The sequence below is a fragment of the Numenius arquata genome, chromosome 3, assembly GCF_964106895.1.
Source record: "Numenius arquata chromosome 3, bNumArq3.hap1.1, whole genome shotgun sequence".
Lineage (NCBI taxonomy): Eukaryota > Metazoa > Chordata > Aves > Charadriiformes > Scolopacidae > Numenius > Numenius arquata.
Genome location: NC_133578.1, coordinates 30,939,077 through 30,966,858, shown reverse-complemented (window position 1 = coordinate 30,966,858; position 27,782 = coordinate 30,939,077). Strand labels below are relative to the sequence as shown.

Below are 27,782 nucleotides of genomic sequence, written 5' to 3'. Positions count from 1 at the left end.
CAGAATCTAGAATCCCAAACTAGGATTTGGGATTTCTCTCTCTAAGAACATAGGATATCTTATAATGGCACCCACAGTGGTCAGGGTATAGAGCTGGCATGGCATAGAGCTAACCAGAAAGAAATTTTAAATGTGTGTGTAGTATTAATCTTGATTTTGTTAAAACTTGGTCACTCTGCAGGAAAAAAAATATAGTTCAGGTTAGTGACAAGCTCAAATGAGAAGCATGGCTCCACAGCTTGGCATTTGACACCCCACAGAAGCGGGTAATGTTGCATGTCCTGGGTTCTAGCTTCAGCCATTCCTATGTATTTTAAATTTATCCATTACTGGATAATATAAAAAATTAGGCCTGGCAGTTGTAGCTCAAACCCAGAAGCCCCCTCTCAAAGTGAAGTGCCTTATCTCTTAGTTTACAGGGTTAGAATTAGAGGGGCTCAAATTTTTTCCAGATTATTTCAGCTCACCAGAGAAGAGTTGAGGTAGGGGGTAGAAAGTTTGATGCATCACTGTCTGAACGTGCATTAATTGCTGAGATATGGCATGCATTACACTGGCTCCTCCCCATCTACTTAATTTGGTGCTCAGTCTGAAAATAAATTCTGTGGGACAAAGCAAACTCAGTTAACCTTTAGGAGCATATAGCATTTTATTCATTTCCCTTGATGTGTAAAGCTTTATTTTTCAGACTTTAATGCAACAGTATGGCTTGCCCCCAACAATCAGATGAGCTTGTCTTTTTTGTGAATGGCAGGAAGGTAAGTTTTTAAATGCCTTTTTTTTTTTTCTGAACAGTGGTGCTTTAATGTTTACTCTTCGTGTTCAGGAAAGCTGTTGTTCTGGAGCAACAGTTTATTCACAGATAATCATCTCTTGTCTTTGATCTTCCTTACAGGATCCCGCTTTCTACCACAGTTTTTACATAGTCTGTGTGAGTTTGTATTGCCCCTTATATCGCATAATTTTTAGAATTGTAATTAATTATCTGTTTACTAAAACCTTATACTAATATACTCCTAAAGTTGATGTAGTTGGAGTAAATGCAACACGAGTAAAAGAATATGCTGCTTACTAATATAGTTTCGGTAATTCACCAAAAGAAAATAAGTAGGGGTTTTTTTCTGTTCTTGATGCCAAAAGCTCACATTTCATTTTCCAAGACATTTTGTCACCTTTTCTTACTTTGCAGGTCAAGTGAATGAGAATTCCTATCAACAAACACATCAGCCAAAGCATGTTATAGAATGAAATGGAGGAATTTGATTTATTTGTTAAAAAAAAACAACAAAAAAAAACCAACAAAAAACCTTGCTATGTATTTTTCTAGAGATATTTTTCAGTTGTTCAGTCAACATTTTTATACTCTAGAGAGAGGGTACTGGCTTTTTTTTTTATCAGGTGAATTAAGGAAATGTAATTCAATTTTTTTTACGTTTTGTTTTATCTGTCATTACATGCCAACTGTGCCTCAAGGCATACCCTGAGACCTTATTTCACTCCACAATTACAAATAAATTCGTGAACTAGTTCACGTTGTCTTACACCTGGTAAACTGGAGCATGCTGCTGGTATAGCAGAACTGTTGAGAGAAGCCTGGGGTTCAGTCTCTTTTTATTCTGCAGCACTGGTTCCTAAAAACTGTTTTCAAAGTTGTTTGTATTATCTGGTCTCCAACAAGTTGAAGCATGCCAATGATACAGCAACTTTCTTGAGGCAAGGCTGAAGCAAGGCCTACATAAGCCCCACTCATACACATTAAACTTCATTATATTGAAAATATATATATAATATATAAATATATATAAATATATAAATATATATATAAAATATATATACTTAGTTATGTACCCTCCCTGCTCTTCTTATGCTAAGAATTTCCTCTGCTTTTATGTGTGTCTGCAAATGAAAGGGTTAATATCAACTTCTAGGAGGTAAAAATACACAGAATTTTCACACACACTATTCCATGGCTTTAAAATGAAGGGATTTCTGATTCATGCTGATAATAATCAACACAAGATATAGTCCAAAGATGCTTTTCTGTCTACTCCTGTCCATCCAGTGCCTATTTGAGCCTCTCTTCCCTTTCAGTTCTCTGAGTAGACTCTTATTTCTGTTACTTTAAAAGGACGTATTTGACCATATTTGACTGCCTGACCCATTCATTTATTTATCTGCAGATTGTGATCAAGTGACAGGATCATGTTGCTGAACAAACACACCACATTAATCCACAATCATTGAAATGCATAATCTGCATTTCAACATCATAGTCAATCCTTGTGAGACGATTATATCAGATCCCTCTCTAACTGATAATCTCTTTTTTTTATTTCATAATGTAGGTAATAGAGAGGCAGGCAGATCCTGAAGAATTGCTGCTGTATTATCTAAGAAAGAAGCGTATCCTTTTTTTGAACTGTGTCTTTGAGTTCTATAATTCTGTAAATTACTGCAATTGGGGATTAAGATGGTTTGTTTCACTTTTCTTTGGGAACAAATGTAAACAGAACAATAAGTAGAAATAACTCACCTTGTACTTGTTCTCAGCAGGGCAATCCAGTGCTGTATGTGCATTTCGTGTGTTAGTTACATGGGTGTAATATTGTAAAGTTTGAGTGTAACTCCTAAATACTGCCCAAATCTTTACACCTTCCCAAAACACAAAAAAATTCAGTGCATTTGTGATGAAAATAGTAACTAAAGAAATCAGCACAGAACTACTTCCATGGTAAATAATTTATTTAGGCTCCAGTCCTTCAAAGAGTTTTGCATAAGCTTATTTATGTTATTATCTTTATTTTCTGTCATTTGAGACTCGTCATGTTGCTAACTGCTATGAGGGCTCTATTGACTTCAGTGGCAGTTATCCCAGCTAAGAGGCTGCCATGCAGGTTATAAAGTTAGCAGGTGTCTTTAGCTTTGTTGTTGAGAGCCTTCTACACTGGAAGCAAAACAACATTAATTTAAGGATTAATTGGAGAAAGGCAGTAGTGGGAAGTTGTTCATTAGCTGCAGCTTTTTTATTAGCTTGCATTGTGCATTGTCCAAGCATTCAGTGGAATAATTAGCATCTCTAACAGTCAAGCAGTGAGATATTATTAGTCATATATTGATTACCAGTGGGAATGCACAAGTGGATAAAATTGCACTGGGTTTAAAGAAATCTAGAAACATGATGAAATCAGATGGAAGTACCCAAGTACTAGTATCTAAGCAAAATGGATACAAATGCACACACCCAGTAGGAAGAGTAATAGGACTACTATCATTCTGAAAAGGAGCTAAGATGAAAGGAAATGGTAGATTCCACTGGACTGCAGGGCACCAGGATACCAGAAAGAGGAGACTGTGATTTGAGGGTGGAGCCTTTATTCTGAGGCACGTAATGGAGGCAGTCCTTCCATACAGAACTTAGGTGTATGCAGTTAGGTATTGTGCTCCATTTTAAATTACTATATTCCTTGGATGTTCAGGAAGCACTGGAAACATACTGAGATCTGCTGGTACTGTTTTGCAAAAGCAAGATGCAGATAATTATGTGTAAGAATTAGTAGTGTTATAAGTAAGGCTTATAAGAAGACCAATTGCTGTATTTGTTCAACCTATCCCATTTACAGGGGCCTGATTTCAGGCTTTTGAGAGTTTACCAGGTACTGACTGTAGAGACTAAAAAACGCTGTATTGGAAGTCTGCCTCACACTCATTTCTCTCTCAGTTCTTACCCTTCTCATCTCTTTATGTGCTCTATTTTCGTCTGTCTCATACACATTTTCTTGTCTCCTGGAGCTTTCTGGTTAGAAGTTCCCTCCAATTCTGCACATGCACATAAACCAAGGGAGACTCAAGAATATAAAGAAAAAATAACTTTTGAATGTTGTTTTTTTTTTTTCTTTAACAATCTCCTTTGCAGTCCGTCTCTCAGGTACAAAATATGGCTGTGGAATAGGAGGCTGTGGTGCCTGCACTGTGATGATATCTACATATGATCCAGTTGCCAAGCAAATACAGTATCCTCACACTGATATTTGGAAACAGTAATTTAGTGTTTTGAGAAGGCTGACATTCACTGGGAAATTGGTTTCACTTGGTTTCTTCCCACTTAGATAGTTTTGGGGGAGTTCTAGTACATATTTAAAAGCCTTTCCCATAGCCTTCCTCTACAAAGGTGATTACAGGGTTGGCCTCACTGTCACACAGTAACAGATATTTAGATCCTCTCCAATCTTTGAAAACAAAACAAAATGAAATCCCAGCACCAATGCCCCACCCTCCTCCCCAGCTTTCTGGGGAAAGAATGTTTTTAAATTGTGTTCTTTATGATTTGAGATATCAGTAGATCTTTTGTCATCTGCCTCTCCTGACTCTTTTGCGCTTATTTGTGGATATGTCCCTGTTAATTAATGTTCACTAGATGTTTCATGTAATCATTGATAAAATCTCCATGGACTTCAGCAACAGACACATTATATTGTAATTGTAGTTTGTGCACAGCAAGTCAGGAGTTCTACTTTCTTTCTCTCCCTGGCTCTTGAAACTGTTCCATTAGAAATGCTATGCCTGACTTCTTCACATCTGGCTCTAGACTTTGGGTTTCAACAAAATATTTAGTGCTTTTTTTTTTTTTTTAACTTAACCTTCCTCTTCTCTAACTAGAAAAGCTTATCCCTTAATGCCCAAGTTCCAGCTGTAGGAGCAGGATGCATACTCTCACAGTCCAAGTGCAGGATTTTGTATACTTGCATATCTTTCACCCCGTGTCTTTCTGCTCTATCTCAGCATTTATAGATTAGTTGCAGTATATATCCTTTGTTTCCTCTTCCATGGACCCATATGACAAAGCTATTTAACACCACAGTTCTCCTTCACACCTCAAAGACATCACCCTGCCAACTCCTGCCTTCTCCCCATATGCTCTCTGCATGGTGCTGCTGTCACTACCGTGGAAGGGGTTGGAAGCATAAAAACCAGGATTCATCCAATTCAGGTGAGAGTAAGCTGGACTGTGTAGGGCTGCAAGAAAATTAGATTTTCCTGTCGTACATCTGTAATAAAGTTGGGATCTGTGAGAAGGTGCTGTAAGTCCATAAGTCTCTGAAGGGATTCTAGAAACATTGAATTTTGTCTAATTTTTTTAGATGAACAGGTATTTTTAGGAATTAATACAGCAATTCTTGTTGTAAAGGTTGTGCTTGGCCCCATATGGAGCATGCAAGGAGCTCCTCCTAATGTACTACCATGCAGGGAGCGCATCACAGTCTCCACAACACAGGGCTATCCGACCCTGTGCCATGCAGGTTGCCAGCTTTCAGAAGGGGGTGGAGAAGAACAAAGAGCATCATCAGTCAGTTTCATTTAGTCACCAGCATGCCATCTGGCCATCTCATTGAGGGCAATTTACTGCATATGTTGTAGTAAGGGATGAGCAACTCCAGGTGGCAACCAGATTGACAGGTATTAAATTAGACACATTTTCCCTGTGTGCCAGAGATTTCCCTTGGGTTAGGTCAGCTTTTTACTTCCTCCCTGAAAAGCAGTCTGACCACATAGATTTAAGAATGTTTTCTAAACATCCTCTTTTTTCCCAATATTGTTTTCCATGGGCCATGACTCTGGGACTTGTTTGTGCTAAAGCTCTTTTTGAGGAAATGTTCTGTGTTCTGGCCTTCATGGTTAGAAATATTTAACATATGATCGATATCTAAACTGAAAGTCTTGGGCCTTATTCTGTTCTCATATCAAGGAATTAGGATCATGAGGGTCCAAACAGGAACAGGTATCCTTTAACCAGGTGATTGCTCTGAGCATTCCCTCATGAATGATCATCGTGGGATAGTCAAAATGCTGCTAGTGGCCTACAGCCTGTAGATGACATACCTGAAGATGGCTACCCAGAAAGCCAGCAAAGCCATAACCTGGATTCAGTGCCTGTTGTTCTGTTCTGTTCTAGGAAAGGCTGGCCAAATGCCATGGCTCCCAGTGTGGCTTCTGCACCCCTGGAATGGTGATGTCCATATTTGCTTTACTGAGAAACCATGCGGAACCTTCCATGGAGCAGATAATTTCTGCTCTGGATGGTAGGTTTCAGGCAGTAAATTGTACAAAGTATAATAAGGAGATAAATGTTTGATTGCCAAGGTCATAAGTATGATTTGACTCAAAGAGCAGTAGGTGATGTTCCAAAGTAGTGTTTTGTCATAGCCATGGTGTTTTAAGGACGTCTCAAAATCACAAAAAAGGTGGTTCACACTGGAGGCTTCAACTGGGATACGCAGTGGCATTTAGCACTGGCTAAATATTTCTGAAAAATCCCTGTTTTGAACAGCCTGTTTTTATAGCCCTCCTATGCCAGCAGCTTCTATATAGTGCAATATAAGTACAGTGTTGCAATGAATAGAGTGAAAAAGTGGGTTCTATATTGTCTGCAGTGTAAGTACTCACCTACCAATAATATGAAGACTCTAATAAAAATTTCAACAGTTACAGGGGAAACAGATTACATGACATTTTAGCCCACTGAAACATTGACTGCTCTTCAAGAAGATTTACTACAATAGGTGAAGCAACTTCAACTCACTTTCTAGTCCCAAGTTTGCTAACACTCCTATAGCTCCCCAAATAATTAACCCTTCCCACCAGAAGATTTTAACTTCATGAGGGAAGTGCCAGAAATTCCAGTAAAGATTTTACTAGTGCTATTAACTGTATATGAAAGCCATGATAGTGATGCATGGAAGTAGATTTTTGATAGGGTTATAAAACCCAGACACTGTAGTGGTAGTAGCAACCATAGTATTTACTTTTGGATGCTTTTCATCATTTGTTTTTTTTTTACATACATTCAAAAAAAATCTTATTATTATTATAAATTACCTTTAAAATAATAAGTTTTAATCATACATAATAATCACTATTAAAGTAATATTTCTTCTTTTTATAGATGTAATTTTGCCCATTGGAGAGTAGGGATACTCTCCTAGAGCATTTCGTAACTACAGGTTTGATGCCAGACCATTCCAAATTATGCCAGTGCTCCCAAACAATGTTCTGGTTTCTTATGAATAATTATTATATGGTTTATTTCAGGTAATTTGTGCTGTTGCACAGGATACAGGCCAATTATAGACAGCTACACATCTTTTGCTAGGGTAGGTCAATATTTTCAAATGTGTTTCTTATTTTGGGACAGTAGGTGGTATCTGAAAAGGTTGAATCTTCCTGAAATACCTGCCTGGAATCAACTTCATTTGAAAATTCTTTTTGGTTAGGCCTTTGGAAAATCTGGCCCTTTTAGTTTTTAAATGTGCTGGGTACTTACGGCTGCCACTGACTTTAGGTTTACATGTACCCTTGCAATGCATTTAAGAATCCTTTGTGTCAGTTTCAATGACTTGATCCAGGTACCATTGAAGCAGTTCTGAGTTTTTTCCATTTACTTTATGGATACCTGGGTACCCAAAGGGAACTCACTCCTAGGGGTCTTGTAGCTTAGGAGGTCTCCTGGAGCAACTTCAAGTGACAGCACAAATCTGCTTTGGAACAAGAAGAATCAAAACATTAATTTATATGTAAATCACAAGGCTGCCTCATTGCTTTTACAGAGTAGGACTTGATTTCTTTAGGAACCAACATGTTGCCAACTCAGAGGAACTGGACAATGTTGCTTGGATCAGGAAGAATGTGTGTGTTCATCTTCTACAGGAGGTCAGGTAAGTTACATTAGATATTTTTTTCCATTATCTCCTGTTTGCATTATAAATTTTGTAAAAAAGGGCCACCTTAAACTATGGCAGCAGCTTCTTTTCTGTCCTTGGGCACTTAGCCCAGATTGAACTCCATGCTCTGTGCTCAGAAAGGTAGCACAAGCACACCTGCATTGCTGTGTAGTCAGAATGCAGACAGGCTTGACCTGTTCAGTGACATTTTCCAGTGAGAGTCTAGATCTCAATATCACACAGTTAAGTCTACTTTGTTTTGTGGTAAAGAGAACTGTTGATCAGAAACACCTTCTTTTAAAAAGCTGGTCTTGATGTGAAATTGAACTCCCTTAGCAGAAGTTCTGCAACCACCAGCATGGCTTGTTTCTGTGTGCCTGAGACACCAACTCTGGCTTTCTGTGGATGAAACAAAGCTATTCCTGTGCAATGTCAGTTTGTACTTGTAAAGCCTTTCATAAGCATTACTGTGTGTTAGTGGCTCCAAGATCTTCTGGGAAGAAGTGTCTAATTCTTCTGTATTCTACAGTAATTGATACATTGGTATTGCTTCAAAATACACATTGTTTTATTCTCACTCTACATATGCAAATCCTAAAACCAGAAGTCACCTCATTTGTGTTTCTTCTGGCAAAGATTCCACAATTATTATGTATAAGAGTAGATACGGGAACTCCAGTACACATAAAGCCTTCAGAAAGGTCCTCCATTCCCTGTGTGCATCTCAGAACTTGTTTTCTTCATCCACCTGCAAGAAGAGGCCATAGTTCCCTAATAAAACTCCATCTTGCTTCATGATGAGAAATTGAAGTCTGGATAAATTTCCTCTGACTGAAAAACTCTAGGGAGCCTCTAAAGTAAAATGTCTTTGGTGATTGGAAGAAAACTTGTTTTGACAGTGAAAAACCTTAGAGTCCCAAGAAGTGTAACTGGATGTGTGCGTATGTTTGTGCGTGTGTGTATTGTCTCTGCCTTTAAGAACTGAGAATTGTTGGCTGGCTGCTGCCAAGGTTGTTTGAAGCATGAATCTAACAATGCAGCAGTTGCCAGTGACAAAACAGCATGCACTTTGGGTACTCTCTTATTTGGCTTTGACTGATTTGCATTCCTCGTAGTTGTTTCCATCCACGTTAAATACCAGCTGCCTAATTACTGTGAAGGTGAAGGGAGAGACAGAATTTTTTTGCCATTTCACCAATATCCTGCTACATATTTGCTATGACCAGTTTTCAAGCCTCAAGATCTTTCTTGAAGCTTGTTGTATTTCAAGCAAAGGCTTGAGAGTGACTAGTATGATAGTCTTCTGACTTTGGAGTACTGTGTGAATAGGTATAACAGAACTAAATTTAAAGAGCTAAACTAAAATTAAAAAGCAATTTGAGCATCTTGAATTTTTGAATGCAGCTCAACCTATAAAGCGTCAAAACTCAATGTCACCTCAGGAAAGAATCTCATCTGTTGACAAAGACTTGCAACTTACTCTGAAAGTTGCATTCTCCTTTTTTCTCCCAATTTCTCTGCAGACTCATTCAGGTCTTTGCAATCCAGAATTCCCACCCGTGGATCCAACATAGGAATTTATATTTCCTCTTGAAATAATGGTAAGACTTATTGACTTTTGTTATGCAAGCATGACTGAGGTCATGTAGATGTTGAAAACATGATGTTTTTGTTAAGCTGAGAGATCTATCCTCAGATAAACAGAAGAGATCGGTTCAATGTGGATAATCTATATGTTGTCATTATTACAAATAGCTCGTTCTCAAAAAAGAAATTGTTTCCCTCTCCGGAACTAAAACTGTGTTTCCAGACTTTTCCCAAAAGAACTCCTTATTCGGAACCATTCCAGACCAATTAGCCTTTTTTGTGAAATACAGTATTTTCTTGGAAAGTTCCCAAATGAGTTCTCCTTCATTTGTCTTGTGATTCCCGGTTGGATTCAAGTGACCACAGGACCCATTGTTTCCTTCCAACTGGTACATAGACTCTGGCAATCTGAGACTGGACTTGCACTTGGGAAATGCTGCAGGTCCACAGGAAACGCAAAGGACTTGAAGAGGGAAGAAGAGGGTTTATTGCAGTAATTACCAGAGAGTCATAGAAGGACAGATGGAGGCTTGAGAAAAGGAGGCGTAAAGTGCCTATGATCTGCAGAGAGAGGCAAGAGAAGAGAGCCGTGAAAATGGTAGTACAGGATTAACCCAGACCAGACTGAGTCTAATCCAAGCAGGCAGGTCCAGGCTGTTTTTTTAATCCTCACTCGTGTTTCAACAGCTTCTTGTGGAATTCATTGTTTGCACTCTTGTAAATATTCCTGGGCACATCTTGCTGCTATTACACAACCACCTCAGAAGCACAAAAGTTCATCTGAGTTCTGGGAAAGCATGGCATGGTTCTTTGATTTGTTACTGCATTACAGAATGCTATTTGCTGCAAGGCAGTTGGCTTTGTAAGTGTTTGTCATAGAATACAACTTCCTTGTTTAATAATTGCCTCTCAGTGCAGAACACGCATAGTAAGGCATAAGCTCCTTTATGAAATTGTGAAGTGGAAGGCAGATTTGCCTTTTTGCTACTTGACCTGCCTTTGTGAGACTCATGCTTTAAGAATGCAAGTACTAAGTGGACTTTTTGCAACTTTTATACTTGGATTAAAAAGCTTGGCTAAACTGCTGCTGGCTCAAAAAGCTGTTCAGCCAGAAAGGAGGTGCTGTCATCTGTTTTACATGTTCAGAGTGAACTGCTTCTCCAGGTTATACAAGGTCTTTAACATGACCTTGATTGATTATGTGGAACTTGCTTAAGTCCTGTTGAAGTCTATTTCAAGCTATCAGTAGATTTAAACATGCTCCTATCAATTATTTAGTGTGTCTCTTACCAAGTCATTTATTTGGCTCTCGTCTCAAGCAATAATATAGTTATGTGAAAAGCTCAGCATTGTACAGCACTACAGGAACCTCCAATGAAAAGCCCTGTTAATGTCTCACTGTCTATCATGACACAGTGTCCTAGTTAGCAATATGTTTGTTTATATTGACATCAGTCAAAAATAGCAAATCTTTGTCATTTCCACCACAGAGGATGGCTCAAGAGCAGCAAAGAACTCTGATTTTCCATGGAAAGAGAACAACATGGATTTCTCCTGCTAGCCTGAATGAGCTTCTGGAGCTGAAAGCCAAGTACCCAAAGGCACCCCTGGTTGTGGGGAACACAAGTGTGGGTGCGAAAAGCCAAAAGATCTTTTGACATAAGGATTACATTATGCAGTAGGCACATAATCTTGCATTTAATCTTCTGGGGATCCTAAATGCACTCTCTCACCTCAATGATTGCGCTTCAATATTTAGGCCAATGTGATTTCCTGTGAATTTTTGTAGCATATCAATAACTAGATTAGGACTAATACCACCATCACCTGAGCCCAGGATTTGTGCTGCCTAACTTCCCCAAATAACCTCAGAGAAACAATTTGGGTGAATAAGGAAGGACTCACTCATGTGATGAGAGCCAAATATTTCACATCCATGTTAACTTGAGCATCACAAAATAAATAATGCCCATGAAAAGGGCTACCACAGGAAGCCTGAGGTTTACAATAGAGAGGGGTCATGAGATAGACTAGTTACTACATGTATAAACTAGTTCGGAATAGGTTTTTTTTTTAAAGACATCACACAAGAAGAGAACAAGGGAAGTGCAAAAATTATGTAGCTCACCTAGAAAGGTGGAGTGAGTAGCTAGAAACATGATGAAGCAGGTGTGGAATTGTATATAGCTCTAAGGTGAGAGGTGAAATCTGAATGTGATATAGGAAAGGACCAGAAACCAATCCAGAGAAACAAGGAGCAAAAGTCAGGAAACAGAATATTGAACTTTGGACTTCGAGTCAGCCTTTGGACTGCAGAAAGAAGCAGATGATGTGGGCCTGGTAAAAGCAGTAAAATGTGATATTCAAGATACTGGACAACAAAAAACCATAAGACTTTGAAAGTACTTAGTTACAGTGGTTTTGAACTTTTCAGTCTCTGTGTCAAGGAATATTGTTAATTCTTTAAATAGATCTCTAATCATACCATCATACTTGGCCTTTCAGGACTCAAAAAAACCCACCATGATGCCTATCATCCAATAATTCTCTATCCTGATAGGATTCCAGAAATGTATGTCGTGAGTAGCACAAATGATGGTAAGTCTCCAAGTTACCTCTACTGACAGTACAAAGAGTGGTGACTGTATTAACTTAGGGTTTTTATTTTGGTGTCAGAAGCAGTAAAAACTGTTGACTCTCATTGGTGTGGAATGTTTTGAGATTTTTCTCTCTGTAGCAGTCATTTCACTAAGCCTTTTAACCAATATGTCAGCTCATTTATGGTCTGGAGATGATGGATGGTAACAGGCAATTTATGAAACTGTTTTGTTCAAATCTCAAATTTCTGCAAACAGCAAACAGAGGTGAAGGCCCTAAGTCAGCCTTATTTTATTTTATTTTATTTTATTTTAATTTTATTTTTTCACTGGTCATGAGCCTTTCTATCACGACCTTTGCTCTAAAAAAGTCCTCAGCACTTTGATTAGGCTAGAGCTAGATTTTCAACACAAAATATTCAGACATAAATTTCCAATCCAAAATATCACAAGATTTTCTTTGGAGTGGCTGGGCTGGATTCTCAGCTAGTAGAAATTATCACAGGTGCACTGACATCGCAAGGGCTGTGCTAATATCCATCAGTCAAGAATCCAATCTGGTAGGCACATAACCTCCATGAGGGGAGGCACTCCACCTGTAGCAAAAGAATGAAATGCAGCATTGTCCCTAAAGGAAATCAAGCTATTAAAAATTAGAGAAATTAACATTTTGTTACAGTTGCCTCTTTCTCTCCTTATGTTCTCCTAGCTCCATGATTTACAGCGGCTACTGAATTATAAACATTTTCAAATTATTATTCTAATATCAGTGCAACTCTGTATTTGAGCAAGTCCATAAATAAAAGATTACTTTAGAATATGGCCCCTTTGTTCAGAAAAAATGCTACATAACACTTGAAGACTTCTCTGCAGGCTTACTCCAGTGTTCACTGAAGTCCTTGGCAGTGGCTTCTCTGATACTACTGGAAGTGTGATCGAGTGTTTGCAGTCTTGGAAATTTCCAACAATTTGGTCATTCTTCATCCTAATGAGTCAACCGTTGTTCATGTCTTTGGGGATATACAACACAAAAAAGGGATGCGCATTGGTGTGTGCAAACATGCAATGTATATTTTTTAGGTATAAGTGTATACTGGGAACCATCACTGAATAAGCAAATATCATTTGCACTCCTTACTGCATGTAATATAAAACACATCTTACTATCATTTCTCTTTGTCATCCTTCTGGCAAGAGCAAATTGACAGAGGCCTTATCAGCTCTATATTGCATTTCTATTGTGGCACTATAATTTCACTGTTTAAACTCATTTGATTTCAGGGCTAGTAATAGGAGCTGCCTGCTGCTTGGCAGAGACATCCTGATGGAGGCAGTTCCAAAACTTCCAGAGGAGAAAATAAAAATCTACCAAGCTCTCTTGCAGCACCTGAGAACTCTAGCTGGAGAACAGATCAGGAGCATGGCAGTATGTATTCAGCAGTGACAGTAAATATGCCAACGCTACAGACATATCTGTGTGACTGTCACTTACCAATACATAGAGAAAACCTGGGTGAGGCTGGCATCATGTCTTGTAAGACTAAATAGTTAACACCATCACAAAAGTCGTATGAAATAACTCGGAGTCCTGTGCTAGTTAGCAGGGGCAAATATCCACAGAACTGGAATGAGAGAAACTCCCGGTATCCCTGCTCACTGGCTGAGCAGAGAACTGAAAGAGGCTGGGCAAAGAAGAAAAGTGGGGTTCTCTGTTAAGGAACTGCACACCCTGCAGCAAATCCTCCATTAGCTTGACTATCAACGCATAGCTGTTTACCGATCATGTATTAGGCATCTCTGATCTTGTCCCTGATTTTCTTTTAAAAATTCCTTACCTCAATACCTCCTATATCTTCCTTTAATTAAGGGAATAGCCATTTCTTTGCGGGGTGGGGAGCAGAAAAGTAAAACTGGTCTCTCAACAGAGATGGTATGAGACAGGATTTTTAAAGGAACGATAAATCAAATCATATTTATAAGTACAAATGTAGAACTTCAGTCAAGATTGAACAAAAAGAAAAAAGTTCTTCCAACAGGCCTTTTAAGTGAATAAAATGAGGTGATGATACAGATCTCTGTTATGTGTAAGAAGGGCAAGCCTAAAAATAACTTCATTGTTAAAGTCTTTAGGAGGACACATTGTAAGCAGAGGATCAAACTGGGACTTGAACCCAATCTTAGCAGCTGGCAAATCTGTCCTCAACTTGGCATCAGAAGGTAAGCTGTGGACTCCCTGCCAAATATCTTTGCTGGATGGGCAGAACACTGCAACAAAGAATATGGCTGTAGGTGACAGTTTTTAAATGAAACACCGCTGTGCGTCTCTAGATGAATTAGAACAGTACATGTTGCTGAATGGAGGACAACATTATCCTGGTAATTGCCTGTCTTTTTAATTGGCAAAAAGTGTCTACCAGTGGAAAATACTATCTTTCCATTTCACAAGGCAAAATGAAACAGCATCTATCAATCTCATGAAAGTGAGGCAGGCAGGCCCTACAGGTAGAAAGGTCTCCTTTCTCCACTGCCTTTGGCTATATTGCTCCATTTATGAGACAGGTTAGCTTTATCTTGTAACTACACCACTGTTTGCTTTTATTGCTTATGTCTGTCTCCTTTTAAGAAAAACTTTGGTTCATTCTCTAGGGCCATGAACCTAGAAACTTCTCTTGAAGTCACTGGTACTTTTATGCATGTGTGTGTCTGTATACATGTGCATCATGGTTAAATAACACTTCCAGTAATCAAGCCCAAGCAAGTCCCACCCTGGTCACATAGAATCTGTGGGTACTTTGGAAAATCTTGGCAACAATTTCTACTGTCTTTGAACTACAGATGTACAGGGCTGATTTTCTGTCTCATCGTTTGGTAATTTCTTAAAAGCTTACTGTGCTTTAATAATTTAATAGTCTAAGAGTTTTTGAGAAGAAACAGAATAGCCATATATAAATCTAAATCTCTGGTTTTCTGAATACTATTAACATTTGTAAGACATATTTTCTAGAAAGTACAAAATACTCAGTATTTTATTTATGATGGGGGACTATAGCATTTATACAGGGAAATATTTTGCACTTAACATGTGTCATAAAGATTGTCCTTTCCACTCAAATGATTTTACAGAATAAGGCTAGATCCTGAATGGAGCTGACTGTACTAAAACCATATTGGCCTTAATATATTCTTTTGCACAGATTCAATGAAATCTTGAATTTGCAATGCAAAAATGTTTCCTTCTTTCTCCACATTCAATAACAGACTACAGCTTTCTCCAACAGATGGTAAATGGCAGGTTCTTTTAAATGATCAGTTTCTTGCTGGCTGTGAGCATGCAGACATAAAGCCCAAGGAGGTCATTGTTTCTGTTCTCATGCCATACTCTATGAAGGTAAGACCCCGATGTTCAGTGGTTTTGTTCAGGTTCCAGTGTAGTTATTATGAACATTTCCGTTATCTTCAGTAGGCATTGAAACATGCAGGTTTCTACTGCTTTGGAAATAGTTAAGAAAGCTCTAGTATCACTCCACCACCTCTCCCACTTCTTCCAGCTGGTCGTCATCTTCTACTTCTTTGGGTCTCTTAGTATTTTGTCCCCAACTCTGAAAGGTGCACTTGTGCCCCTTCCAGACACAGAAATTTGGGATCCCTGAATATTCCAGGAAAAATGCCATATTGTCACACAGTCTTCAACAATAAAGCTAATTTCTGGCCTCTTCTCACTAGCTAATTAGTGATTTACACTGAACAGTCCTGAGCTGTCATTGTGACTACTCGCAGAATAAGGTCTTAACTACTGTGACCAAAGGTGGCAGCATGTGGCTTTAGGGGGTTAGGGGCAGAGGACGTGGGATTACTGTTATTGTGTTCTTAGATATCCCTCTAGTGGATGTGAGGAAAAGTACGGGGCAAGTAGAGGAAGACCATACGTGACTGAAGTCAATGAGGGAGTGACCACAGGAGTCTCTGCCAACCTTGACATCAGAGGGTCAGTCCCCAGGGTAGCTGCCCACTGCAATGCACCATAGTAAACATATGTGGCCTCACGCTGAAGGAATACTTCTGCCTATGAGAGGCTGGCCATCCATGGCAGGTTTCCCATGAAAAACAACAAGATTCCCATGAGCTCAAAGCCTGCAATACCATAATCTGTGCTGGCAGCAGCAACAGTGCTTCTGCTGCCCAAGAACTTTGAGCCTCAGTGGTGATTTGAGAGACAAACGGCCTGGAGTAATTTAAGGAGGAATGGGTTAGTTGCCTCCACAAAGTAAAAGAAAAAAGAAATCCTGACCTGCTTTGTCCCCTGACAAGTTGTGCCACAGAATTAAAGCTATCACAGAGGGTATTTCAGAGTCTTGCCTTTCAGAGAGACAGTTGCACCCAAGAACAGCAGAGGTGGAGACAACAAAATGAACAAAAGACAATAAAACTGCTGGCAGACTCAAAAGGTCACTTCGAAGAGCAGGAAAATTATCTGTCAGCAGTCACATCAATAACGTGAGATTCAACAGCCTCACCAAAGGAAATTAACACCATTTTTTGGGAGGCTGCATCTGCCACTCACTTTCGTGCTCAATTGCCTTTTTGATAACTCTGCTGACACAACAAAAAGGGAAAAAGGCACATGCACACTTTTTTTGCAAGAGTTGTCAACTGAAACCTGTCAGTTCCACTCTTGCTCCTGTCAGCTGCTGGGTTTTGGTTTTCGGTAGCTTGATGTGAATGTTGCTTCAGTGAAGCAATGTAAATCCTGTTGAGAGGATTTTGCATCTCGGACAAGATTCACTGTTCATTCTGTAATCCCAAGTTTTACATTTGTCATGAGAATATCATATACTAATAGTGACAGATCTAACCTGCTAACCCCCCACTTTAAAAGTTTTGTGGCTGGCTGAATCCAAAGTTTCCTTCTGGGACTACAGAAAGAGGACTTTATACACTTTCTCCAAAGGACTTATCTGTGCCTGATCATGAAAGAAATTGCTAATACATTTTCTTTTAAAATATGTGAATCTGTCTCCAGAACAAAGTATTTCTGATGATAGAAAGCCCAGCTCTTTCTAGGGTCTTCCTCTGTAAATGTCATTACTGTAGCATAAAATGTAGAAACTATAAAGTGTAAAATCTTCGCAAAATCAGGTTCCTTAGCACAGTAGGGCCTCAATGTCCTGGAGAAGAAACCACTATTTTCTAAGCTGGAATTCAGTTTAAAGAACATACCAGCCATACGTGAAGTGGCTTACATCAGAACTGCTTTTCCAGCACTCTGAAGTCATTAAACTGCTGACAGAATTTAAAATTTGGCATGTTTTCTTATATGTAGATAACCTCAAATAATGTCGCCTCTTAGTATGTCTGTCTATGATTAGCTTAGTACATTAAGAAAAATAAAAAGTTTATCTGAAACAGTAATTCTATCGGATGTTCTTTAGAAATGTTGCTTTCTTTAGACAATGGTAACACCTAAAATACAAGAAATAATAGATTTGTTTTCTTTCAGTCAATTTCTGCCATTGATGAAATTTTTTCTTCCTTTATTTCCCATTAGGATGACTTTATTTTAGCCTTCAGACAGGCTGAAAGTCAGAAAAATGCTTTGTCCATAGTGAATTCTGGAATGCGAGTCCTCTTCAGTCCAGGCACAGACATCATTGTAGATCTAAGTATTTTATATGGAGGCATTGGCTCAACCACACTCAGTGCAAGAAAGTCCTGTGAGAAGCTCATAGGAAGGTACTGGGTATCTTAATTTATTTATGCATGAGTCATGGTGTGATGCATGGGGTTTGCTTGATTCTGCCAGTGGAGATCCCATCATCAGCCTCTCTCAAATCTGTATTTGACCTGTCCTCCCTAACAATAGGTTATTTCTTGATATAACTTATTCTGATTCACTTGTTACTTCCCATATACTTCCCAACAGCTTTAGCTGCTTGTTACTTATAAAGAAGTGTGTGTTCATGTTAGTCTATTTTGCCACCAGGCAATGGAATGATCAGATGCTGAGTGAAGCTTGCAGACTGGTGCTTGAGGAAATTTTTCTCCCGCCATCAGCTCTGGGTGGAAGAGTAGAATATAGAAGAACTCTGCTTGTCAGCTTCCCTTTCAGATTTTACCTGGAAGTATTTACATGGTTTACATCAGATGGTAAGGACTGGACAAGAATTGAATATGCACGTCAGCATACAGGCTGTCGGGAAACTTGGCTTTTTTAAAGATTAAAGGATGTGAGAGGGAAGGGTAAAGGTGCTAGTCTTTACTTCAAAATATGTGCGGGGAAAACTTTTGTTTTAGAAATAAGGGTCTGACAACACTGCTCTGACATCACCCTCCTTTCAGTATCCCTTCAGGTATGCTGAGCTCTCACAGAAGATGAGTGCTTTGGGAATGCTACACAGTAGTGTTCCCCAAGGTGTCCAAATCTATCAGGTGAGGTGTGTTTGTAGCTGGGGCTGCCACAGACGCTCTATTTTAATGAGTATTTTGCCCTTCTAACTTTTCATTCCTAAGCCTTAGCTAATTGAAATGTGAAGTTGCTGAAACAGTTGATCCTGTGCGAAATCTTTTATATTTTTATAGATTTCCTCTCTCGGAGTGCAGATGCACTCCTTGCCCTCAAGGTGGTGTGCAGCATCAGGCTGTCCTGACACAGCTGAAACAGGGGCACAGCTTTCAGCTATGCAAGAGCTCAGCAGAATTTAGTCAAACTGTCCAGTAGGCCTCAGTACAAATCAATAGAATAACCTACTGCAGCATCTCTGTGATTGTTCAGGCCTTAAAGATTTATTTGCAAAGCTACAGCTATGAAAGGGAGAAGTGTTTGGTATGTGAAAAAGCTTGTTCAGTTTGTTTAGAAGATTTCAATTTTTCAAATTTCATCAAGAATTTTCACCCATATTTTTGCTTTTGTTGCAAAATTGAAAAACTTTTAAAATCAAACAATCCTGATTTTTATCAGTTTTCTACCAAAAACTTCTGGCATCAGCCAAGAGTTTGTTTTATTCTCCTTTAAGAGATTGAGAAGATATGTTTTACAGAAGATTCTTTACCCAGTAAAAGACCAACCAAAGCACAAATGTTGGAAGATTTTCATGGTCCCTGATAATAGTCTGTTTCAAGTTAATGTGAACTATCTGCAATTCAACGACAGAGAGCACCAAAACTGTATTTTCATTAAGTGTCTCAAATGCTTTCAATTCCAAGCTGGCTTTGAAATAATAGAGGTGATTGTCGATGGGAATTTAATTGGCAAAAATCTGGATGAAACCATTTTTTAGTCTGGTCAATGCTGCCCAGAGTATTGATTTACCTGTATCTTTAGGAAGATGGGCAAGAAGGAATTAGAATATATTCCTGATTTCAGATATGTTTTCTCTGAAGTAAACAATATAAAATATGGTTGGTTGAAGCAGTGGTGATGCTGAAGCCTTTAAAAGTGTGGCTTGCACAAGGATGCTATCAGAAGCAGTATGGACCCAGCAGACAGGCTAGCTATAAGTTCCAGAAGACTTTAGCTCTCCTTTGTCTGCTATGGTTCCACTCTGTGGACTAGCCATTTTGTCCCTTTTACCTCTCTTTTTCTTGATTTTTATTTTTTTCCTAAGTGCAATTTTTCCATAGAAGAGACTGCCATTTACTAGAGACATGAATGGTATCTACTGCAGTGTATTTCTCAGACCTCTGTCAGGGCACCTTCATGCCAGCACGGATTCCGAAAATGGAATTAGACCTTTATAATGTGTCGCACAAGTACTGTCATTAAATCTAGATGGTTTCTACATGGATTTTATAATCACAAAATATTCTCAGAAAGTGTTTTTTAATAAAGGTTACTATAATTAATATTCTGGCTTGAGGATAACATGTTCCTGTTCTGCAGGATGTTGACCCAGGCCAGTCTCCACAAGATCCTGTGGGCCGTCCCATCATGCACCAGTCCAGTATTAAGCATGCCACTGGTGAAGCAGTTTACATTGATGACATTCATCCAGTGGATAGAGAACTTTCACTGGCTGTGATCACCAGTATTAGAGCCCATGCAAAGATTATGTAAGTAAGAAAAAACTACGTGTACCTAAGTATGCTAATGAATATTTTCTATTCTTATTGTCTGATTTGGCCATATTATGAGATACACGTTTCAAATGAAGTAAGAAATTCTTTACTGTGTGCCTTGGATAGTGTCAGATATGGAGAGAAGAGTCCATATTATTGCATTCACCCCTTTTAGTACAAAAAATGTAGAAAGAAAATGTATTCTTAGATTTTGTATGTACTGGAACTAGAATTTAAAGAGCTGTTCTTATGCCGTGCACACAGAGATGCTCATGCCTTCCATTTATTTTTTTCTCAATATGCTAATCAACGCTTTTCTACTTTCTTCTCTATGTAGACATCTGTGGTGAGAATACCAAATGGATTATGTTTCTGCCCTAAAGTTCACTGAATTACTTGTACTAGAGATACTTGTACCATATACTGTATTCATCTATGTGCATGCTCTACTTTACAGATCAATTGATGCATCAGAAGCCCTTCAGGTGCCAGGAGTGGTTGATGTAGTGACAGCAAGAGATGTTCCAGGGGAAAATGGCAAGGATGAGCAGGCATACGCAGAAGATAAGGTATTTCTTGCTTCTGGAGGAGTGTCTGGACCTTTTGCTTCAACTATTTACAAAAAAGGAAAGTGAGTTTGCAAGTTTCATCTTATTGCAATGAAAGGAAAATAAGTGCAACAGCTATTAATGCATTGCCAGGCAGGCTGGGCTAAACAGAATTACCATTCCCCAGTAAGACAGAAAGGAAAAGCACCCTTAAGTAACTTGGGATTTGAATGAATCAATCACGATTCCATAAGGGATGATAAATGAGTGATTGTCATGGATTCTGAGAAAGGATGAAATAGCCATGGCATTTGAGATTTTCAAAGATGAAACAAAATAAGAATTGCTCAGTTGGAACCAATATGAAATTAATCGCAAGGTTATACAGCAGAATACAGCAATGGCAGACAACACTGTTTCTTTTTTGTTGAGCATCAAGAGAGCTAAGAAATTTATAGGATCCATGCAGCCAGTGTGACTGTACAGAATGTCCCAGGCCTCAGGCTGTATGTGTCACAAGTGACACTGTTGCACGGTATTTGCAATGGGGTGGGAATAATTCCTAACTTGGTGCTCTTACCTCTCTATTCCTTCTTGTCTGAGTTTCCTTGCTTTCTGAGTACAGACAAGGAAAGCAGTCTGTGCCAGGTGGGATTTTACTTGGCACAGTACCTGGCCATGTCAGGATAGACACAGGGGAAATGTTCATGACTACTGATGTCAGCAGCATTTCTAATGCCAGCAGATGGAAGGTGCTAATAGACTTCTCATCTAATGAAGATAAGTCTGAACTGGGATAAGTATTCATACACAAACAGAATATAAATGTGGCATTTGAGCAGAATCTATTACCACAAAACACTCGCTGTACAGAAACTTAACCACTCCTGTGTTTTTTCTTTGGGTAATACATTGGTGTGTTGCAGGTGGTTTGTGTTGGTCAGATAATCTGTGCTGTGGTAGCAGAGTCAGTGACTCAGGCAAAGTGCGGCGCTGAAAAGGTGAAGATAGTGTACGAAGATTTGGAGCCAATTCTGACCATTGAGGTAACAATCTGTCTCCTCTTCCTTGTCTGACAGAGCTCTTAAGTCACCTCACCCATTGTTTACTTCCTTGTGCAGAGCTCTGCCAGGCTTTAGATTTTTTTTTTTTTTTTTGGCATAAAATATGACTTTATTCGTTCTGAAGATGAGGTGTAAAAAGTTTATAATAAACAGCCTCCAAAGTTTTATTTTTAGAAACACAAAAAAATCTTAATAGGTATGTATTCATCCAGTACATTGGAGACCGGTCTTTGTAGACCTAGGACAAAATTGCTAAAGAATATTCAGGAACTTTTAACTGAGCAATTCCATGGCTTCAGGAGCCAAATTCCCAGCAGCAGAAGGTCAGTATAGAATTAAATTTGAGAGCTTATGTTTGCAAAAGTTCTGGAATCACACATCCTGCATCCATGTTCTGAAGATTTTCAAGTCTGGCAGGTTTTCAGTAGCAAGCAATCTGATTTTGAAATATTTTCAACAGCTTTGAATGCCACTTACAGACATTTTGTATTTCTAATCTGGAGGAAGAAGAGAATGATATGAACTACAAAAAATTAAAAAACCCAGAAGCTCTCTTTGATGGTGGAGAGGGAAGGACTATCCTGCTCTTTCTAATGCTTATCTGCAACCATCTGTCCATCTGAAAAAGGATCATATGGATGATGAAAGATTGTACTATATAAAAACCATCTGACTTCCCGAATTACAATTAACACATTGTTTGTTGGGTTTGGTTTTTTTTGCAGGATGCAATAAAACATAAATCATACATTACTGAAGAAAGGAAAATAGAAAAAGGAGATATTGAGAAAGGATTCAAGTCTGCTGATGAAATCATAGAAGGTAGTTCATACATGCAGGGCATCAAGCAGGAGAGGGGAGTTATGCTAGATAAGGATATATTTCCAGCTGGTGGCTGAATTTAAATTTCTATTCTCTTCTCAAAAAACCCTTAACTTTGTTGTTGACTTTTTCCCCTTCACTGACAATGGAGACGAAATGGTCACATTTAAACGAAGCTTAGCTAACACTTGCTAGCTCATGTTGACTAAACTCTACCATTTCCTTGTCTCAAAACTAAAATGAAGTGCCCTAATCCTAGGACAAGCATTACAGCTAAATAAGGCTTTGTTTATGCGTTGTAGCTAACTTAATTTATCCCATTTTAAGTTGACTGCTTGATTTAAGGCTAATCCCAGAAATAAAGAGATCAGAGTCAACTGGTCTGGAATACCACTCCTACAGTTACCAAATTCACTGTCTTCAAATAGTGAACATGATCCAGTAGTTCCAGAGCATTCTCTGTGCATAAGTGTCAGACCCATGTTAAGAAGTATCAGTGAAGAATATTCCACAAGCTCCTATTGTAGTTAGTTCTAGAGTTCAGCTGTCGTTATGAGTAGAGTTTTGAGTATCCTTTTTTTTATAATACCTAATCTAAATCTCTCTTCCTGCAAACTTTAAAGGTTCACCCTCTAAACAGTCATCTCGTCTTTTCCCCATAAGTCATGTCCTCTAACCTTTATCATTGTCACTGCTCACTTCTCCATTATCTCTAGTTTCACTACATCCAACTTCACTATGGTAATATTTCAGATTAGATTTCACCAACACTAAGTAGAGTCTCCCAGAAAGTCCATATAACATTAGTATCACAGAATGAGATAAGGGTTGTTGTGGTGTTATCAATTGGGATATATGGTCAAGTTGTGCTCCTTGTAATCCCCGCTTAGATCTTGTTCTATAAGTGCTATCTAAAGTACTGGCACTTTCCCACATTGAACTTCATGCCATTGATTTTAGGCCATTTCTCCAATATAGAAAAATCACTTTCAAATCTGAACCTGTCCTTTAAAGGGCTTGCAGCCCTTTCCAGTTCAATATTATTTGACATTTACTCATTAGTTATTAAAGCAACCATGGGGCAATATTATACTCAGAAGAGACTCTTCTATGATTCTACATGCATCATCTTTACAGCTTGGCAGCCAGTTTTTAAACTGCTTTCTCGGTGCAGTTTTCAATCAGTTGTATCCTGATTTTATCTGGATTGTACTTCTCGGCTTGCTTATGAGAGTAGTCTGTGGGACAGTGTAAAAAGACTTACTAAAACTAAGGCATATGATGTCAAGATATGCTTCTCTTAACATTGGCTTGGCCAGTTTTAATACTTCCCCAAATTCTGTGTTTCTAACACTTGAATGCAGCTCTGAAATTTGCTAGGGAGCACCTTATAAATGCTTAGACAACTCATGTGCCCTGCTTGTGGGCTTTTCTGATTGTCCTCTCATGACATATATTATACCACACCTACCTTCTGCTGTTATCACCCCCCAGACTTCTGCAAATGAGTTTTTCTCTTCACTCAATATTAACTACACGTAAATTGACACCTGCTTTTCACAGGAGGAAACATAGCAGACCATCAGCTCCTTTTCCTTTTTCCAACATCAGTTCTATCTGTATCATGTTTGAAAGAATGATCAGATTTATCTAAGACGTTCTTGGACACCTCTGAGCACAAAGATTCTGCAGTCTCCCAAGGCAATTTTTTCCAATGCTTTACCATTCCTATCATTAGAAAGATTATCTTCTTCATTGCTAACAATTTGTTGCTATTTAAGTACTGATGTGCTGCTTGTTCTCTCTACTGTGAGCACATAGCACAGACTATTCTCTTCCTCTTCACAGGAGCCTTCCATGGATTTCAAGATTCGTGTCTTCCTTCACTTTTTTTGGGCTGAGCCCCCTCAAATCTGTCAATCTCATCTCTTCTTTGGACTTTTTCCAACTGTTCCCAGCAAATGTCATGTCACAGAATGATTCAGAAGAAGACATTATAATCCTGTTATAGCAGAAGTGATGTAACCTCCAGAAGAACAAAAAAGCATGAGATATTAAATTGATACTGATCTTATCCTGGGGGTGGGATGGGGGAAACCAACTATACAAGGATTAAGTGATTAAATAATTTCCTCTCAATAAACACAAGACCCAGAAGCTATAAACCTGAAACACAAAGAAATAAAAAATACATTAAACTCTTTTTCTTCTGTGACAATACTTTTTCCCTGCCATATATATATATATATAGGCAAATATAAATTTCCTCACAGTTCATTTGAAACCCAGCTTAGATTTTCCTATCATTATTTAAATAACAGGTGAATTACATGTGGGAGGACAGAAACATTTTTACCTCGAAACAAATAGCGTGCTCGTTATTCCAAGAGTTGAGGACAAAGAGATGGATGTGTATGTGTCAAGTCAGCATGCAACAGATGTACAGGGTAAAACAAAGTATTAATGATACATGTTTCTTATCTAAATAACCTTTTTAAAGCTACACGGCCAGGAGTTGCTTTCAGTCTTCTGTGCTTCTCTTGAAATTCCCTAATGGTGTTTCCAATTCAGATTAATTGATTTGAATCTTTTTATGAAAATAAGAGGCCTGACTACTAATGATAAAGTTGAATGTAACAGTAGGTTTTGTGTTATTTGTATTATCCAATGCAGTGCAGACACAAATGAGCGGTATTACTAGGGGATGAATAAAGGGTATCTGGGATACATAATACAGCTGTAATCTTCTCATTGAGAAAAGACTAGTTCTGTCTCAGATATATTGGCCAAATCTTCCTAAAGTCAGTGAAAAACCTCAGTAAAATCCTGGCCAATCACTTTTTTGCAGCAATGAGTGTCTTCAACTTTAGAAAAAGTATTCAGACAAGTTGCATTGTGTGTGTGAGTAGTTACGTTGATGATGATGGAGTCGTAATCATGGGTAAATAATGATAAATTAATATGCAAATAATAACACCATATGAATCATATGAAATTATGTGAGAAAATGTTAACAGGTCCTAGCTAACATCAGAATTGCATTGTAGGCCTGTAGAAAACAACTGTTTCAAAAAATATATGTTCATTTCTACATGTTTATGATTAGCTTTTGAAGTTCATCACTGGCTTGTGTTTTTTAAGCTTTCCCTGTCAGCCTGACAAGTTAAACCTCTATTTGCATCCCTGGAAATACTGTCAGAGGAGATATTTTCAGAAGGCAATGGTTTGTCAGTATTTTAGCTACAGTCTAGTGTGCTGTAAACAATCACTCCGTTCTATTCAGCTTGATATTTTAGTGGATGCTTTATCTTCAGATGCAGGTGAAACTTGAAGAAGTTGAGAACTATTTCTATATAGAGATTATCATATCTGGCATCAGATAATCAAACTAGTTTATGGAGCTATTTTTTACATTTCCACTATTCTTTAAAGACTAGATTGGGCTTTCATTAGCACCTTTACTTGTCTGAAATCTTTTTTTGTTTGTTTGTTTCTGTAGCAACTCTAGTTTTCTGCCCAGAATTCTTAAACCTGTTATCTTTTAATATATGGTTAGCCATGGGAAATAGGCATTTTTTTAATGTACTTTGGTAGGTAACAATTCTCAGTAAAATTCTGGATGTTCACTTTTGCAGGAATTAGTGTCTTCAGCTTTAAACCTCCTGTCCAATAAAATCATGTGCCATGTGAAACGTGTTGGTGGAGCATTCGGGGGGAAGATTACTAAACCTTCACTCTTTGCTGTAATTGCAGCAGTGGCAGCTAACAAGTAAGTTGATTTAACCTAATCAAATTACTGATTTAACTAAAACAAATTAAAGAAGACAAGACTGAATGAAAAAATAAATTAAATCCTTGACCCTACTTGGGGGGTTATCTTGACGACATCACCTTTCTTATCTCTTTGGCAGTATATCTTGGATAGAGGCTTGAAAATTCCCTAGGCTTTTGGCACTAGAATCCATTTACTATCTGAGAGCCAAAACAAAGGCCCCATGTAGTTTCTCTCAGGGCTGATCTGTACAAATCCCAACCATTCAGGCCCTTCCCAGGCAGTTGCTTGAATTTCACTCTAGATCTTCAGTGAAAGTGTCTTTTATCCTAATACATGGGTGTGCTCACATCAGGCCTTTGTGGCACAGCTCTCCTTTACTCTGGTTTCCTTGTCATGTCCTGTGCATGCTTCATGGAACTTGCATCGCCCTGTTGAGAAGCTAAAGGGAAACCACTGAAAAGTTCATTTCCTCTACTTGTTTGTGTAGCCAAAAAAAAAAAAAAAAAAAAAAAGAAATGTGCTCAATCAGCGTAAACTTAGACATGGTAGGTTAATAAGAAGCTAAAACATAGCGTGGAGTGATTTATTGCCATTACTACGAGTTTGGCGATGTACATGTAATGTCTTTGCAATATGCATGAATAAGTTATAATAAAAGTGTATTTTTTTTATGTTCACTTTAGGACTGGGCGTCCAGTTCGTTTTGTTCTTGAAAGAAATACGGATATGTTAACCACTGGTGGACGACACCCTTTCTTTGGGAAATATAAAGTGAGTGAGAGGAGAAGTTATTTTGCTTGGTTACTGGGTAATAGTTTCTTCTGGGGTAAATTGGCATCATTTCATTGACTAGCAAGATGCAGCAAGAAACCAAACTCCTCTTTTGAAATCCTAACCCAGCACCAACCTTGCCCCACTCCTAAGAGTACCCTGACAAATACTATAAATAAAAACAGCAGCTATCATCCTATAACTTCAGCAATATCCAGTGCAATATCCAGAAAAAGCACAGATATTCATCCCTTTTCTTACTCTAAAATACTGCTAACATCAGCCCTACATCATCCTCAGATGACAAGTACATAAGTTGGAACTGATTATGAGCCACTTCTTAGATATGAAGCCAGCTGTGCAAGGTAATGCAAGACTCAGCTGGTGGCAGAACTCTTCCTTTTGACTTTTAAATCCTTAGACTAAAAATAACTGGGTAAACAATGCCAGCACTGACGTCAGCTTAGCAACTGATGGTAGCAGGGAAAAAACCCTTCTCTTTGGTATTGGTGTATGATTTGAGCACACTAAAATTCTCCAGGACAGGGTTTATGGCTCAATATTACTTGGATAAAGAATGGCAGAGGAGTTAGTTTTCCTATTGACTCTTGTATGAGCTGTAAGGTTTGGCTGATGACTATTTCTGGGACAGACTGTATATATTTTTCATTTTGCTGAAGATATTTCTCACAAAGATACTGTTGGATTCTGGTTATGTTAAGACTAAATTTAGAACTGGTTTGAGGAAAAAAAAAAAGGAGGAAAGTTTCATTTTTGGTTAAATCTTGTATTAACCATAAGACAATAGCATATGTATTTCATATTCTTCTGCATATGCATCACCTGATTAT

The 27,782-nt window shown here is 38.4% G+C and overlaps 1 protein-coding gene across 1 annotated transcript in view; it reads left to right on the top strand.

Annotated features, from left to right (window-relative positions):
• The first annotated feature begins 688 nt into the window (after positions 1-688).
• Positions 689-27,782, top strand: part of LOC141463431 (aldehyde oxidase 2-like) — a 44,178-nt gene continuing 17,084 nt past the window's right edge. Inside the window, 24 exon segments of the mRNA XM_074145811.1 lie at positions 689-758; positions 2,346-2,403; positions 3,914-4,010; positions 4,879-4,987; positions 5,951-6,077; positions 7,087-7,148; positions 7,623-7,709; positions 9,239-9,316; positions 10,793-10,934; positions 11,808-11,900; positions 13,181-13,207; positions 13,210-13,325; positions 14,023-14,116; positions 15,178-15,287; positions 17,445-17,629; positions 17,880-18,073; positions 18,198-18,325; positions 19,776-19,945; positions 20,409-20,520; positions 21,426-21,545; positions 22,289-22,385; positions 24,707-24,825; positions 26,021-26,154; positions 26,844-26,931. Of these exon segments, the coding sequence (XP_074001912.1) occupies positions 705-758; positions 2,346-2,403; positions 3,914-4,010; positions 4,879-4,987; positions 5,951-6,077; positions 7,087-7,148; positions 7,623-7,709; positions 9,239-9,316; positions 10,793-10,934; positions 11,808-11,900; positions 13,181-13,207; positions 13,210-13,325; positions 14,023-14,116; positions 15,178-15,287; positions 17,445-17,629; positions 17,880-18,073; positions 18,198-18,325; positions 19,776-19,945; positions 20,409-20,520; positions 21,426-21,545; positions 22,289-22,385; positions 24,707-24,825; positions 26,021-26,154; positions 26,844-26,931 (2,601 nt within the window). The 5' untranslated portion in view covers positions 689-704.